Source organism: Helianthus annuus, chromosome 15, assembly GCF_002127325.2.
Source record: "Helianthus annuus cultivar XRQ/B chromosome 15, HanXRQr2.0-SUNRISE, whole genome shotgun sequence".
Taxonomy (NCBI): domain Eukaryota; kingdom Viridiplantae; phylum Streptophyta; class Magnoliopsida; order Asterales; family Asteraceae; genus Helianthus; species Helianthus annuus.
Window position 1 is genome coordinate 43,978,268 of NC_035447.2, and position 15,917 is coordinate 43,994,184.

At 37.2% G+C, this 15,917-nt stretch overlaps 1 protein-coding gene across 1 annotated transcript; it reads left to right on the forward strand.

Annotated features, from left to right (window-relative positions):
• Positions 1–3,756: 3,756 nt before the first annotated feature.
• On the forward strand, positions 3,757–4,549 carry LOC110911520 (transcription factor bHLH14). Its single transcript, XM_022156147.2, has one exon. The coding sequence runs from the start codon at positions 3,873–3,875 to the stop codon at positions 4,473–4,475; it is 603 nt and encodes a 200-aa protein (XP_022011839.1). The 5' UTR covers positions 3,757–3,872; the 3' UTR covers positions 4,476–4,549.
• The last annotated feature ends 11,368 nt before the right edge of the window (positions 4,550–15,917 follow it).

A 15,917-nucleotide genomic window follows, 5' to 3' on the forward strand; every position in this document is an offset into this window, starting at 1 on the left:
GGCAGGGAAAAGTATCATATATTCTTAGTTTTACTGGACCTATATATGAGATGATTAGAGTTTGTGACACCGACAAGCCATGTTTACACTTGGTGTATGAGATGTGGGATTCGATGATTGAGAAAGTGAAGATTGAGATCTACAAGAAAGAAAAACGTCAAGCACATGAATTAAATGTCTTTTATGATGTTGTACGTGGTATTTTACAGGCTCGATGGACGAAGAATAACACCCCCTACAATGTTTAGCTCACTCTTTAAATCCAAGGTATATGCTTTTAAACTATATGCTTGATTTCTATTATGTACTTATGTTTTGACTTTTGAATGTTGTAGATATTATAATGATGCATGGTTATGTGAGGATTCTGAAAGACTTGCTCCACATAGGGATGGAGAAATTTCATAAGAAAGGCGAAAATGTTTTCGAAGGTTGTTTCCTAATGGTTATGAGCATACAAGAGTCCTTGATGAGTATGCAATGTTTTCAACGAAGAGTGGTCCTTTTGCGGATTTAACAAGCATTGAACAGATGGCTACTATAGAACCCAAGAATTGGTGGGTTAACTTTGGTGCTCAAACTCCTTTTCTCCAGACTTTGGCTTTTAAATTACTTGGACAACCTAGTTCTTCTTTCTGTGCTGAGCGTAATTGGAGTACTTATGCATTATTCATTCGCTAAGGAGGAACAAGTTGACTACAAGTCGTGCTGAAGACTTGGTTTACATCCATAATAATCTACGACTTTTGTCAAGGAATCTGAATGATGATGTAAAGATGTGGGTCGAGATGCTTTTGATTCAATGGAAGATGTTGTGTTTTTGGAGGTTGCCGATCTTTCGCTAGATGAACCGGAATTTGAAAATGTTTTGATTAACGAGAATTACCTATGGTTTATGTAGTGTTTATGGAGTTTAATATATAGTTTTATTTTTTGGACTTTGTTTAATATAATTTTATTTTTAATATTATTTTTTTCCGTACCCGTATCTTGTATTTTTGAATTTTGCCTTTCCCCGTACCCCAGTCCCGTACCCGTATCCGTGCTACATAGGCTTACACCCTTCTAGTAGAACAACTATTTATGTATTGGTTAAGAATACAGTGAATTAGTATTTGAAAGAGTCTTAGAAATATGATGTTCCGACACGGATTGAAATGGGTCGGAACAAAGGGTTGGATTATACGAGGGTACGTGTTGAGGCATGGGACTAACATGAGATGAAGAAGGTTGACTCAATGCACCACCATTTGTGGGATTTATAAAAACCTGGTTAGAAAATTCCAAATCAAAGGGATGATTAGAGAAGTTATCAACGGAGGAGGCCATTGCCTGTTGGGAAGTGTTTGCAAATGGTAGGCGAGTGCTAGACGCACGACTGCGACCATGGTAGCCATTGAAAGTGCCGCGACGACCTCCGGTGTAACGATTTGTGAAGTTGTTATTATGAGGACCAGGGGATTGATTGCTCGGAGTGTAACGGTAACGGCAATACGGGGCTTCATGACCATTTTCTTGCAAATTTGTCACATGAAACGAAGTTGAGGGTTGGATGGTGAGGAGCGGAAATTGTCGACAACGGGCGAGTGCCCGGAGTTATCAACAGCAACCATGGCTACCGGAGGAGTGGAAAATTGCTTTTGTTGGTTCAGGCGGTCTTCATAGTTTAGAAGTTTAGATCGTAGTTGGACAAAAGTTGGTTGTTTATCAGAGTGTTCAACATTTAACACAAAGTTGTCAAATTTTGGATTGCCAAGGCCATTCAAAACTTGGAGCACAAGACTTTCATCAGTAACCGGGTCATCTATTGAATTCAACTGATCAGAAAGTTGTTTGGCTCGATCACAATAGGTGGTAATAGACTGGTTTGCTTGTTTTAATAACTAAAATTGGCTTATGAGATGTGAACGTTTGGAAAAAAAAACTTAGTAAAAAAAGGTGTCTTCAATGATCTTCCACAGGTCCGCAACGGTTTGGTACTGATGGCAAGATGAGCAATTGAAGCATCTAGCGTTGCATTGATGCAAACGGAGACGTACCCATCATCGCGGTCCCATTTGTCGGTATCACTGATGGAAGCGGGTGGGGTCGAACTAATATGTTCAAGTAATCCCATTGTTTTGAGAATGGTAACAAGTTGGTGTTATGTAAGATAATTTCATTGGTTAGTTTGACACTAACAAAGTTGGCTATATTAGGGAGAGACTGAAAATGTTGATTATCAGGAGGGGGAGGAGGGGGACTAGTGTCAGTCATGATTTGGTGAAGAATAGGAGCAGCAAGAAAAAAAAAGATGAGTTTAGAGTGGATCGATGAAGGCTCTAGATACTAAGAAGGAAAATCATAATAGTGGTTTTCTTATTTCAAAGCAAAGCCCAGTACAAAATTTATAATGCTTATGTTTGTAACCTATGAATATGAGTCACATTTTAACTACTAAGACCGTCAGTAGTGGGCGTGTTTTTTTTTTTCAAAAAAAGCCACCAAAAACGCCCGATCATGCCGTAAGGCCACCCCCCTGGGCGTGTTTCACCATTTTTTTTTTGTTTTGGCGTGTTTTAAATCACGTTGTTGGGGTATGTTGTTGGCCAATCAGATAAGACCATGTGGGTTTAAAGAGATAGAGATGGAATTTTTGGGTTTGGGTTTGTCGGAATTTTTGGGTTTAGGTTTTGTGGTTAGCCGGAGTTTTTGCCGGTCAAACGAAGAAGAATAAGAGATGGGAAGCTGGTGGTTTGATTTAAAAGTTTGCTCAGTTGTCACATTAGGCCCCTATGGTTTTAAACTTTAAAATCTTTAATATTTCAAGTATCAAAAATGTTATATCAGTCCCTAAAGTTTTGTTTATTAAATGTCTCATTTTGAATCTTTTATAAAACCTAAAATTTTGCAATGTAATTTTTTAGTATTGTAATTTTTGTTTTATTTAGTGAAGTATTATTAGTTTTTAATTTAACAAAAATAATAATTGTGTAATGATTGGTTGGGGCATTATTCCACTACGCCCCCTCTTGTAAAAATGCACAATAATGCCTCCTTACTGACTGGACTGCCACATGACGGAAAACGTCCAAAGGTAAAGGCATTATTCACTAAACCACTACACATGGTTTAATAATTAACACTAAAAGATTCAAATAAAAGCAGTAAATGACATTCCAAAGATTTATCACTCACCGCAAACATTTTTTTAGCAAATCCAACCATTAACTCAGTTATGAATCATATCATTGTGTTCAAGTTAGGGTTCATGAAGGGTAGGAATGCAGACATAGTGACAGTGGAAAGCTACAACCCCCAGGTTCCGCTGATGAAACCTAAGAAGCACAAACAGAGAGTACAACCCTTATCACCATAAACTTAAAAAAAAAATATCAATCCATCGATTAACCAAGAAGCACAAACAGAATGAAATCCAGTGGATCTAGAAGATCCGAAAGTGTAATTCGATCAGAACTAAATGCATAGAAAAAGCACAAGAAATTTCTTAAGCATTGAGTACAATACCAAACACCTAAGCCAGTTGCAAACTAGTGTGGAAAACGTGTATTGCCTGTATAAATAACTAAATACATACCTTTCTCATTTCCAATATCTTTATGCACATATCTTTTGTATTTATATGTAAATACATACCTTTCTCATTTCCAATATCTTTATCCACATATCTTTTGTATTTATATGTAAAAACAAACAACAATTTGGTTTTCGTTTTATCTTTTTTCTAACGAGAGATAACATTTAAGTAGTTGAGAGAGGTTAATATAACCATGAGTTTGTGGAAACTGAGGTCGTGATTCATATGGTTTAATATAACCACTAGTGTTATTTCTATTTATACCCCCAACTTCGGAAATTCCCATTTCAAAACCATGGATGATTTTTTCATTCTTTCACCTTGCACTTCTTCTTCTTCTTCTTCTAACACACCTGCTCCTCCTCCAGTGGCTGCTTTAGTACCACAACCAAACGGTCTGGTTTCGGATTCCGACCGCGAGCTGGTTATCGCACCCAGGGTGGTGAAAAAGAAAGCAAAAAACCACGTGCGGCGTGAGAAGAACCTCAACAAGCAGTTCTACAGTCTCTTGTCGGTGGTCCCAAAGGTCTCCAAGATGGACAAGGCGTCGTTGCTAGGGGACGCGGTGTGTTACATCAACGAACTGAAACAAAAGGTTGAAGAACTCGAATCCGAGCTGGAAATGAGGGACAGTACAAAGGTTAATTGTGAGAAGAAGAAGAAGAAGAACATACAAGTGAAAATGGTGGGTGAATATGCGATTATAAGAGTGCAGTCGGCGAACAGCGATTGGCCGGAGTTGAAACTGATGTCGGCGTTGGGGAAGATGGAAGCCAAAATCCAGCATGCAACCATGTCGTGTGTTAATGACGTTATGTTTCAAGATTTTGTCGCTAAGATCCCCGGTGCCACAGAAGATGAAGTCAAGGCTTATCTTCATACCAGATTAAACAAGTAATTATTATTATTATTAGTATGTTTATTGCACATGTTTATCCCTTTGGCAGTTTCTAGTTAACAGTTGGATCCTTTTTTCTGTTACTTTAATATTTGAATAAGTCAAGATGTATATGTTGCCGTTTTATAATAACTAGGATTGCGACCCGCCGCAATGCGGCGGGGATTCTTTAGTTATAACTAAGTCAATCTAGAACCCGCACGTTATGTTAAACCTGTCAAACGGGGAAAAAATAGACGATGTAAAAACGTTCACCCACACACGCAACGTTGCGTCGTGTTAACTCGCAAAATTTAGAACGAAACATAAAAACGTTAAACTAAAGAGGCACGTTGCGATGTGTTAAGTCACAAAATTTAGAACCAAGCAAAAGCGAAAAATTTGCAAAAAATGAAAACTATAAAGGACCAAAGTTGAAAGTAAAAAAAGTTGTGAGAATAGATTGCAAAAGATAAAAAGTTTTGGGTCAAAAGTAAAAAAAAACAAATAGTTTTGAGTTAAAAGTAATTTATGAAATACTTTTGGGTGAAAAGTAAAAAAAAAACATTTTTTTTGTAAAACCCACAAAGCCAACGTTACGACAACCATATGCATAACCATTTTTTCTTTGAAAACCCCCCAAAGCACACCCGCGTTGCGGTGGCTTAAAACGGTGTCAAATAGTACTAATGTCACACAACCGTCATCGACCACCAATACCGACTCGACCTAGGATATGCGTGTTGCGACGAACTTGTCAAACATGGAAAAATAGAGGTAAAAACGTTGAATCACACATGAACGTTGCGTCGTATTAACTCGAAAAATTTAGAGCTATACGTAAAACGAAAATTTGCGAAAGATGAAAAGTATAAGTGACAAAAGTTGTGAAGTTAAATTGCAAATAATGAAAAGTTTTAGGTTAAAGTTAAAAAAACAAATTATATAGGGTTAAAATTGTAAAAGGTAAAAACCTTAGAGTTAAAAGTAAAAAATAAACTTTTTTTTTAAAAGACACCCAAAGCACAATGTGCAAGTGGTGATGCACAAAATTGTTGCAAAGTTATATATGGAATAATAATATATATACGTTTTTATTATTCTTTATTTAATATAATAGTTTATTATTATATTTAAATATAACAGCCTACTTTTATTTTTGGGGAAATGGACTGTATCACCCTAAACTATGCAAAATTGGCCGATACCACGCCCAACTTTCAAGTTGGCTCCCACCACCCTCTACTCGACATTTAGGTGGTAGTGTCACCCCTTCGTTAAAAAAACACTAACTGAGTTTATTTTTTAATCCTACGTGGCATGGGGATGATGAGGTGGACAGCCTACGTGGCTAATTTATCCAATGTGGCATGCTGGTAGATCTGGAACATAGTTTATAAATAACAAAAAAAATACTTATATATATATATATATATATATATATATATATTTATAAATTTTCAGTCTCACCACCATCCTGCCATCTCTCTCCACCACCAGCATACACCACCGCCACCACCGAGTTGCAGCCACAGTCGAAAACCACTGCTACCACCTCACTTGTAAGCCACCTCACTTGTAAGCCACCTCCGTCTCCGTCTCCGACATCCCATGCACCCACTTATAAATCCTAAATAAATCCCCAAATACACCATCCTGCCATTTCTCTCTACCACCAGCATACACCAAACCACCACAACCACCCACTTATAAATCCTAAATCAATCCCCAAATCATTCAATAAATCCTAAATCAACAACATGTTCAAAAATTAATATGGTGTTTACAAACAGACAACAACCTTTTTAGCCCTAATTTGGTGTTGATGAATTGCGATAAGATAGAGACACCAGGTCTTGTTTGCAGTTCCATCACCTCTACCCTCTACCCTCTACCACAACCAGGCCACCTGCAATCAAACCACCTCCGCCGACCACTCCTACCTCGAGCCGCTGCAACAACCTCCAACCTTCACACCTGTAACCGTCACCATTGACAATCCTCCATCCTTCACATCTAAATCCCAATTAAATGATTCTTGTCAACCCAAAAGAAGCCCTAAAAATTGAGTCAGGTCTATATGATAAGACAAAAGACTAAAAGCTCCATTCGACACAAAAAATATCACGGCTGGGCGAAGGAGGAGAGTTGTAGGTGGTGCGGCAGTGGTGTCACCGAAAGGTTTCAGAGGAAAGGGAGGTTGGGGAATAGATTTGTAGGTGGTGTGAGTCGCCGACGATGCAAGGTGGTGTCGAAGGGGAAAATAGATAACCGTATTGTAGGGTGGTGGACTGTTGGCGGTGGTGCTCCTGTGGCAGCCAGAGTTGCAGGTGGGGGATGTTGCCATCGTCGTCTTCTTCAAGTAGAGAGAAAAGGAGAGTTAGAGAGAGAATAGGTCTTATAAAGTGATTGTATTGTGTTTATATATTTATAGTAATTATAATTAAAAAAAAAGCTATGTCACTTTGCCACGTCAGATAAAAAGCCACATCAGCAAAATAAACAAACTCAGTTAGTGTTTTTTTAACGAAGGGGTGACACTGTCACCTAAATGTCGAGTAGAGGGTGGTGGGAGCCAACTTGAAAGTTGGGCGTGGTATTGGCCAATTTTGCATATTTAGGGTGATACAGTCCATTTCCCCTTTATTTTTTTCCATTTTTAAAATCATATATTTCATTTATCATTTTTTATAATTCTTTTTTCTTTTTTTTAAACATGTATTAATTTATCGATTAATTTGATACTTTTTTAATAATTTACGGTTATAACTTTTTTTTTTCTAAAAACTTAACTTCGTAGTTGTGCTTAATTTTTCCCCTAACATTTCGTTATAAGTTTTGTTAAAAATAAAGTTGTACTCAAAATAAAGTATTTATTTGGTGTCATAACGGTACGATGATAAACTAAACCTCTCTAATGGTTTGACTTTCTAAACAACATGCTTTATTTTTAAAACACGTTTGTTTTACATTATCATTTGCTCGGTTTCACCGCAACGCGCGACGTGAAAAGAAACTAGTTTAATTTAATGTCCTTTGTTTTGTTTCTGGTTGTTTCAGTATTCATATTCAGTATTTCAATAACAATAAAGAGTGAAAAGCAATTGCCTATTCTTGGAGATAGTCTTATTTTTGTTTCTCATACAACACTCATGGTAGAACAAACCAGTACCCTTCCCACAGCTACTATCCAATTCCTGTTTTTAAAATGCTAGGGTTATGATCACTTGAGTATTAGAATGAGGTCAATCTTAAAATCACGAGATCTGTGAGCAGGCCCATATCCGAGAATGTTAATTTTTTTTTACTGTAACCCTTGAGATCCCATACCTTGAAACCATTGTATGCACTTGCAAACACATCATGGTAACTAGTGGTAGCGCCCATATGCACATATTCAGGTGGGACTCACTAGTTTTAAACCAATCAATTTTTTTTTTTTTTAAATTTTGTTTAATAAGGGGCTCCATCCACACCCTACAAATTAAAGAGAGGCTCCATTGTTGACGTAGATCCTACGTGGACTTGATAAAGCCCCATGGGGCTCTATCCACACCTCATAGCCTAAGGGAAATTCGACTTTTCAGTTGACAAGGTTCTTTGTTTATGTATTGTCTTCTTACTTCCTCTCAAATATAAATGGAAGGATTATTACTAGTCGGGTTATCAACAATTTCACATTCCGATAATTCAACTTCTTTTACAATGACTTGATGGGAATTGGGTAATCTTACAAAATAGTGAAATTGGCTAGATTGTTACTAAATACTTATTTCTCTGTTGGACCCGTAAAGGGATCACGGCTATAGAGCTGCGCGCGTAACAAGATCAATGGAGGATCTATTTTCTTTATTCGGTAGCTTAATTAGTTTGGAAGTTATTCACCTTAGTAATTAATAGATCCTAACTAGGATTAAGACCTGTCCGCGTTGCAGCGCGGATACATCCTAAACATTGAATAGATTGGTCCAAACGTTATATGATACATTAACCATATGAAAACACACATTTCAACGTAACCAGTTGAACTCAATGTAACCTGTATAAGCATTGTGATTGGATTAATCGTAAAGTAAATCAACTTTATATCGAACAATCATAACGTATTATATATGATCGAATTCACACATAGAAAACGTAATGGGTATGAAGGAAAATTTGCACAGAAAGAGATTAACTAGAGCTTTCGAAAAAAGGGGAGAAAAAGAAACCATAATTTGACTCCACTCGGTTCGAAGCAAACTTACGAAACATACATAAAATAAACACGAAAAATATTATATTTGACCTGAAGCATTTCCAAAAAAAGTTTACGTCGAAATGTAGAACAACTAGAATTTATACCAAAACGTACATAAAAATATGCACGTAAAAATGGTTTCTTTAAACGAAAACGTATTATATTTGACCTGACTCATCTATCAAAAAAAGTTTACGACGGAATGTAGAACAAATTATATTTATACCTACCGGTACATAAAATATGCACATAAAAAATAGTTTTTAAGTAAAGGAAGTATAGGGGTAAACCGAAACAAAATATTAGTAAAAAATTTAATAGTTAAAAACGTTTGTAAAATAGTGTCAGGTAGCACCAATGCCACAACGGCATCGACTCTCAACATCGTAAAAATAAAATATATAAAATGGGAAAAATTACACTGAACGAAAAGCAGATTTAAAATCGTTGAACCACGCACACCCGTTACAGTGTATTAATGCGAAGAAATTAACCAGAAACGTAAAACGTAGAAAATAATAACTTAGTCGATCTAGGACCCGCCTGTTGCGGCGAACTTGTCAAAAGAGAAAAAAATGGACACGTTGCGACGGGTCTGTCAAATATGAAAAATAGAGCAAAAAACGTTGAACCTCACATGCACGCTACGACGTGTTAACTCGCAAAATTTAGAACGAAACGTAAAACTTGCGAAAGATAAAAAGTATGGGTGAACAAAGTTGTAAATAACAAAGTGTTGTGTTAATTATAGAAGATGGAAAAGTTTGGGTTAAAAGTAAAAAAATTAAAAAGGGTTAAAATACAAAATATGAAAATGTTTGGGTTAAAAGTGAAAAATCAAAGTTTTTTTTTTCGGAAAACTCCTCAAACTTGGGTACAACACATAATACACCAAAAAGTTGCTAATTTATACTTTATTAATAGGAATCCTGAGTTTAAGCTTAGAACAACATAAAATAACTAAGTTACAAAAAAGATAATAAATCAAGATGGCATTAAAACCAGTTTTGTAATATGACATTGTTTACTAATCGAAAGACAAAGGATGGTCGAATTAAAAGCCTATAAAGCAGGCAACTTCAAAGCCGTCCATCAATATGTTGTGAACTGGAGCCGCTTTCCCTTTTTATTAAGAGATAAATAAGAAAAATTAAGCATTTTTTGACTCAAATTAAATAAAATTAACTATATTAAATAAGCAAGACTTATCCAAGAGTTCATATATTACTATTTAGTCTACGAATCTATCTACAAATAATATTGGTCAAAATAACAATGGAAGGTTGAGTAGGGGAAGCGTAGCCTTGGACGATAGTTGATTCTTATCTAAAATATACTATACGTGATAGGTTCACTTCCAGTTGTGTGTATTTTGTCTAAATAATTTTTAAAAAAAAATTTAAAACCTTGATAAATGTGTTCAAAATATCAACTAAAAATCATTACCTAATCACACACATCAATGACGCACGCCACCTCGCAACAAAACGAAGTTGTAGAACACTGTAAAATGACTATTCTAGGTGTTATTCGGTCCATGTTGAAGACGATGGAGGTACCAGATGATGTTTTCTAGGGAGAGGCAGTGTGTCATACCGTATTTATATATGTTGAATAGGGAAACGATCGAAGGGGTAAAAAATCTACACCTTATGAGGCTTGGAAAGTAGGAAAACCCAATCTTCAACACTTGAAGATTTTTGGGTGTTTTGCTTACGTGAAGACACTAGCGAAGTAGCTTATAAAGTTAAGCACTCGAAGGGAAAAAATGGCGTATTTAGGCCAGGAACCAAATTGCAAAGCTTTTCGTTTGTCTAACCCTAATGTAGTGTTTGGAATACAGGAATGAGAGGCGGAATGGAATGGACCATTAAGAGGTAATGAAGAAAAGGGTGTTTGGTTGGTCAATGAATGGAATCACCCATTACACAAGGCATTCCATTCCCTCAAATCCATTCTATCCACTCCCTTGGTTTTTTCATTCCATCTCCTCTTTCACCCTTCATTAACAACACCACAACCCACCACCACTGTCCATTATCGTCGTCGTCATCCACTAACTTCACCTCCACCCACCACCATCGTCACCTACCCCCAACCGCCATCACTCCCCACCGTCGTCACTACCCACCACCGTCAACACCACCCACCATGCCCATCCCTCTTTGTACCCGTCAACATGTGGGGTTTGGACGTGCGTGTTGTTCGCACTCGGAGCATGTTGAGAGCTTGAACTGAAATTTAGCAAAGGAATACCCATATCAGCCATGTGAACGATCAGAGAGGAAAGAAAAAGGTGATGAGTAGTAGAAAATCGGCGTGCGCTAATGAAGAAACACCAAGTCTAAACCGACGGGTTTATCCTTTTGGGAGTGGTCTAGTAAAGAATGGTTAATCCTTAATCTTTCCTCGTGGATGATCTGAGTATGATTTGCAAAACAAAACACTGTGAGACTCGTTACAATGAGGAGAGGTGGGGGTTTCTTCTAGTAACCACCCTCCGACGTGAGAATAAGTATCGTTTAAGAAGAATAAATGAGTGTGCGTTAAAAGCAAGAGTGAGAGAGCCTATCCATAAACCTGTAGTCGAAGGTTTGTATTTATAGCCGAAGAGTGTGGAGAAGGAGATGGGCTGATGGACCCTGGGCCAGATGTTGCCAACAAGGGATGTGTTGGTGCACATTTCGTACGTCTGCCACTGTGTGAATAGATAGATAGAGCGTGTGTTGAATATTGTATATAATAGTATAAGTTGGACAGGTTTTAGTATTATAAAGGTCCATCCGGACGGATGGAAATAGAATAGTCCATACCCCATCCAAATATAGGTTTGACATTGTAAAGTCCATCCGGACGGATGGAAACTAGCTCATTCGGACATGTGTAGGCTGTTGCCTATAAATAGGGAGTTGGGGTTCCCATTTGGAAAAGCTTTTGGTTCCCAAAGGGGACATGCTGTCCAACTGGTCTCCTGGTGCTGTAACTTGTCAAGATATGAATAAAGACCAGATTATAAGTGACTGCTCGGTGTCGTATCTATCTTCTACTCCTTTCTTAGTAATAATAAACGCACCGAACACGTCGTATCGGGACCGAGGCTCCGTCAAACTCGCCGGTTCCTGGAATAGTAGTGGTATCAGAGCTACGGTACCGATTTAACCGATCTAACAGTCGGTTAAATCACCCAAGCTCATCAATCTTGGGTTAAACAGGAGTTTTGATGTTAAAACAGAGAAAATCATCAATATTAAGGTCAATTCACGGATGGATTTTGGAATTGAAGCCATCAATCTGTTCGGAATTGATTCACGCACAATCTTGTGAAGTTTCATCATGAAATTCACACAAATAAAGATTCTGGATCGAAAAACGTGATTTTGAGTGTTCTTGAGCTATTAGAACAAAATCACTTGGATGACCATCCGAACCATATATAGTGATTTTCACTCGGATGACCATCCGAGCGGATGACCATCCGGGCGGACGACCATCCGAACCATTGATTCATCCGGACAAGTAGACCCATTCGATCGAATCGTCATTCGAACCATATACTCATTCGGATGAAGACACTCAGGTGGTTAACTGTTAAAGTGATCCAAGATCAGTCCATCTGGACGACTATCCCATTCGATCGGATGAACAAAATGCCTAAAAAAATACTTTTTTTTCATTTAGCTTCCTGTCAAATCTTATCATTGTTCAAACGTTTAGATTTAACTGGTGAGAGTTTTCTAAACATATAAATGTCTATTATCATATTTGACTTTTAAGCATGATCAAATTCAGTAACCCTCACAGATGATCAAGTTGAAAATTTGAACTGTTTTCGGTAAAATCAAATGATTTCCGGTTGATTTTCAACGTGATTTTGATTTGTTTTAATCATATTTTGAACATTCTGATTGGTTTCGATCCGTTCCAATGAATTTCGATCTGAGTCTGGTTTATTTCGAATGTTTTAACAACTGAAATTGAATCAAAACACGACATTTTGATCACAAAATCATAGAAATCTTATTGAAAACGTAAAATTGTAATAGAAATGAAGAAAGTTTCATATTAGATCTGAATTAAATTTGCTGAAATTTTTCTGATTGGTATTGTGACAATTGACTGTTGATTACAGATCTGAATTCGAATTCATCAATAAACACATTTCATTGTTACAAATCTGTATTTGATAAGACACAGCAGTGTGTGTGTTAAAATTCTTGTTATTCTTAAACAGAAAAGGTAGAAGAAGATTTACAAGATATCAAAATCTATTAGAAAAACAACAAACAACAATAGAAATAATTGTACATCGCTAATATTCTTCACTCACATGGATTGTGCTTTCTTCATTCGTGTGAATCGCTGGATTGTTTATACGCTCAAAACACTTGATCGTCATTTGTGCAGATCATTCACCATATACACGAATCACATGTGTTGTTCATAACTGTTGATATGACTTTATGCGAAGAATAGGTTGTGGTTGAAATTTGTGTTTAAAAGTGTTATACAAAAGTAGATATGTGACATATGTCGAATCTATAAGAAGTTCAGATCTCTGATAGGTGAAACAAGAAGAAGTGTTGTTGTAGTTTCTTCGATGACACAAACATAATTGATTTGCTGGAAATTCAGATTTCCATGTGTATCAAAGAGAAAAAGGAAATTTGGTGGTGAAATATTGATGTTTGAAGAAGAAAGGAAATTGTTGCTTGAATTGGGTTAATATTTTGATCAGAGATAATAGGCTATAGATAAAGAGTAGGTGGTATAAAGAGACAATACTGTGTGCGGCATTGTCACTAGGTGGAAGAAATGATAATATGTGCGTGTGTGGTATTCTATATTGTGATTTAGGGTTTGTTTTTAATATAAAAAAGGCATTTTTTGATCGCAACGATAAGGAGAGTCTCCAGAAAAAATTTGGTGATTGAAAATTTTTTCGAGTTTTTAAGCTGGGTTGTCCGGGGACACCGTCTGGGGCTTCAGTGAACAGATTTGATGATGCGATCACGGATTGTGGAAATTAGTGGGGTAGTCATGATATTGGTGCAGAATGTTTATCATTCAGGATATCTGACTATTTATGGGCCAAAAAGTAAAATCCGCAATGATGAAAAACTGACGTTTTGAGGAAAATTGTCATATTTTCGGCATAGTCGAGTTTTTTACAGATAAAAAAGGACTGAATTGCTCAGTTTGAGGGGGAATTCAGTGATAGAGACGACAGAATTTGAAAAATGAGGGGGAATAAAAATTTTCAGATGTTCCAGCATTTTTGAAATTCGTGACACTGCAACAGTATTAGGGTGGTTTCGACTTCAGATTGTCAAGGGGAATGTGAATCTGATCATGGGTGAAAGCTTCCGAGATCAAGATGATCCGAGGTGTTGATATCTGATCGTGGACGAAAGCATCAGAGATCTAAGAGTGATCGTGGATGATAGCTTCTGTGATCTAGATTATCCGAGGAGATGAATCTGATTGTGGACGAATGCTTTGAAGATCAGATAACATTACCAGATGATTTGTTTTCCGATGAAGATTTGCTGATTGTGGAGAATACCGTTTACACGGATCTGTCATTCTTACGATGCGTTAACGTTGATCACGGTAAACGAGATATCAGATCTTCAGGGGGAATTACGGATTTGATATTAACCAGTGGGGTATTTGAAGTTTCTATCAATTGCCGGTTGAGTTTTTGTACATTCATTAGATCGAGCAAGCGGAATGCGAGATCATGGTGCTGACATGTCATATCAAAAACTGAGCTGGGATGCAGTTAAAGCTGAAACCGAGGATGCTACATTGATTAGTTTCAAGTTGGCGATTGTTTGTGATTGTTGTAGTTTAGCAAATTAGAGGAGAGTCGTGAACTGTGCAAAAGACCTGAAGATTCATTTAAGGGGGAATTGGTGCTTTATTCTGTCAAAGAAAACCTGAATCATCAATCAAGGGGGAATTTATTGTCAGATTTCAAGATGCCTGATTGAAGTTGCAGAAAAGTTGAAGATTACAGAATATTTAAACACGGCTCAAGGTTCTAAAAGTGTTAGTGACGATTCGACAGTGACAGCCGATGGGGAATCTGTTGGTGCATATTTCGTACGTTTGCCACTGTGCGAATAGATAGATAGAGCGTGTGTTGAATATTGTATAGAATAGTATAAGTTGGACAGGTTTTAGTATTGTAAAGGTCCATCCGGACGGATGGACAATAGAATAGTCTATACCCCATCCGAATATAGGTTTGACATTGTAAAGTTCATCCGGACGAATGGACTCTAGCTCATTCTGACATGTGTAGGATGTTGCCTATAAATAGAGAGTTGGGGTTCCCATTTGAACAAGCTTTTGGTTCCCAGAGGGGATATGCTGTCCAACTGTTCTCCTGGTGCTGTAACTTGTCAAGATATGAATAGAGACCAGATTATAAGTAAAAAAAAATAAAAACTACTAATCCAAGAACCGGCGAGTTTAAAGGAGCCTCGGTCCCGATACGACGTGTTTGGTGCGTTTATTATAACTAAGAAAGGAGTAGAAGATAGATACGACACCGAGCAGTCACTAATAATCTGGTCTCTTATTCATATCTGAAAGTTACAACACCGTGAGACCAGATGGACAACATGTCCCCTCCTGGAACCAAAAGCTTGTCCAAATGGGAACCCCACATCCCTATTTATAGGCAACAACCTACACATGTCCGAATGAGCTAGTGTCTATCCGTCCGGATGAACTTTACAATGTCAAACCTATGTTCGGATGGGGTATGGACTATTCTATTGTCCATCCGTTCGGATGGACTTGTCCATCCATCCGTCCGGATGGACTTTGACATTACTAAAACCTATCCAACTTTCTCTATTCTATATAATATTCAACACACGCTCTATCTAACTATTCACATAGTGGCAGACGTACGGAATATGCACCAATAATGCCGTCACTAGACACATGCCGTCACTAGACACATTCCTTAAATTGTAGCCATTTTTTGAGTGTTTATTTTTTGGTGTCTAATCCGCATATATATCACCATTGCTCTTGATTTTTTGACTGTATATCTCTTAAATGTCAACATATACACGTGTGATTTAGTTTACGAAGATTTTTCAATGTCGATAACCTCGATCAGAGAGTAAAATAGGCGTAAGGTTCACAATGGTGTAAAACTAAAATGGGATATACCGGGCTAGGATTCGAATTACAGGAACAAGGGC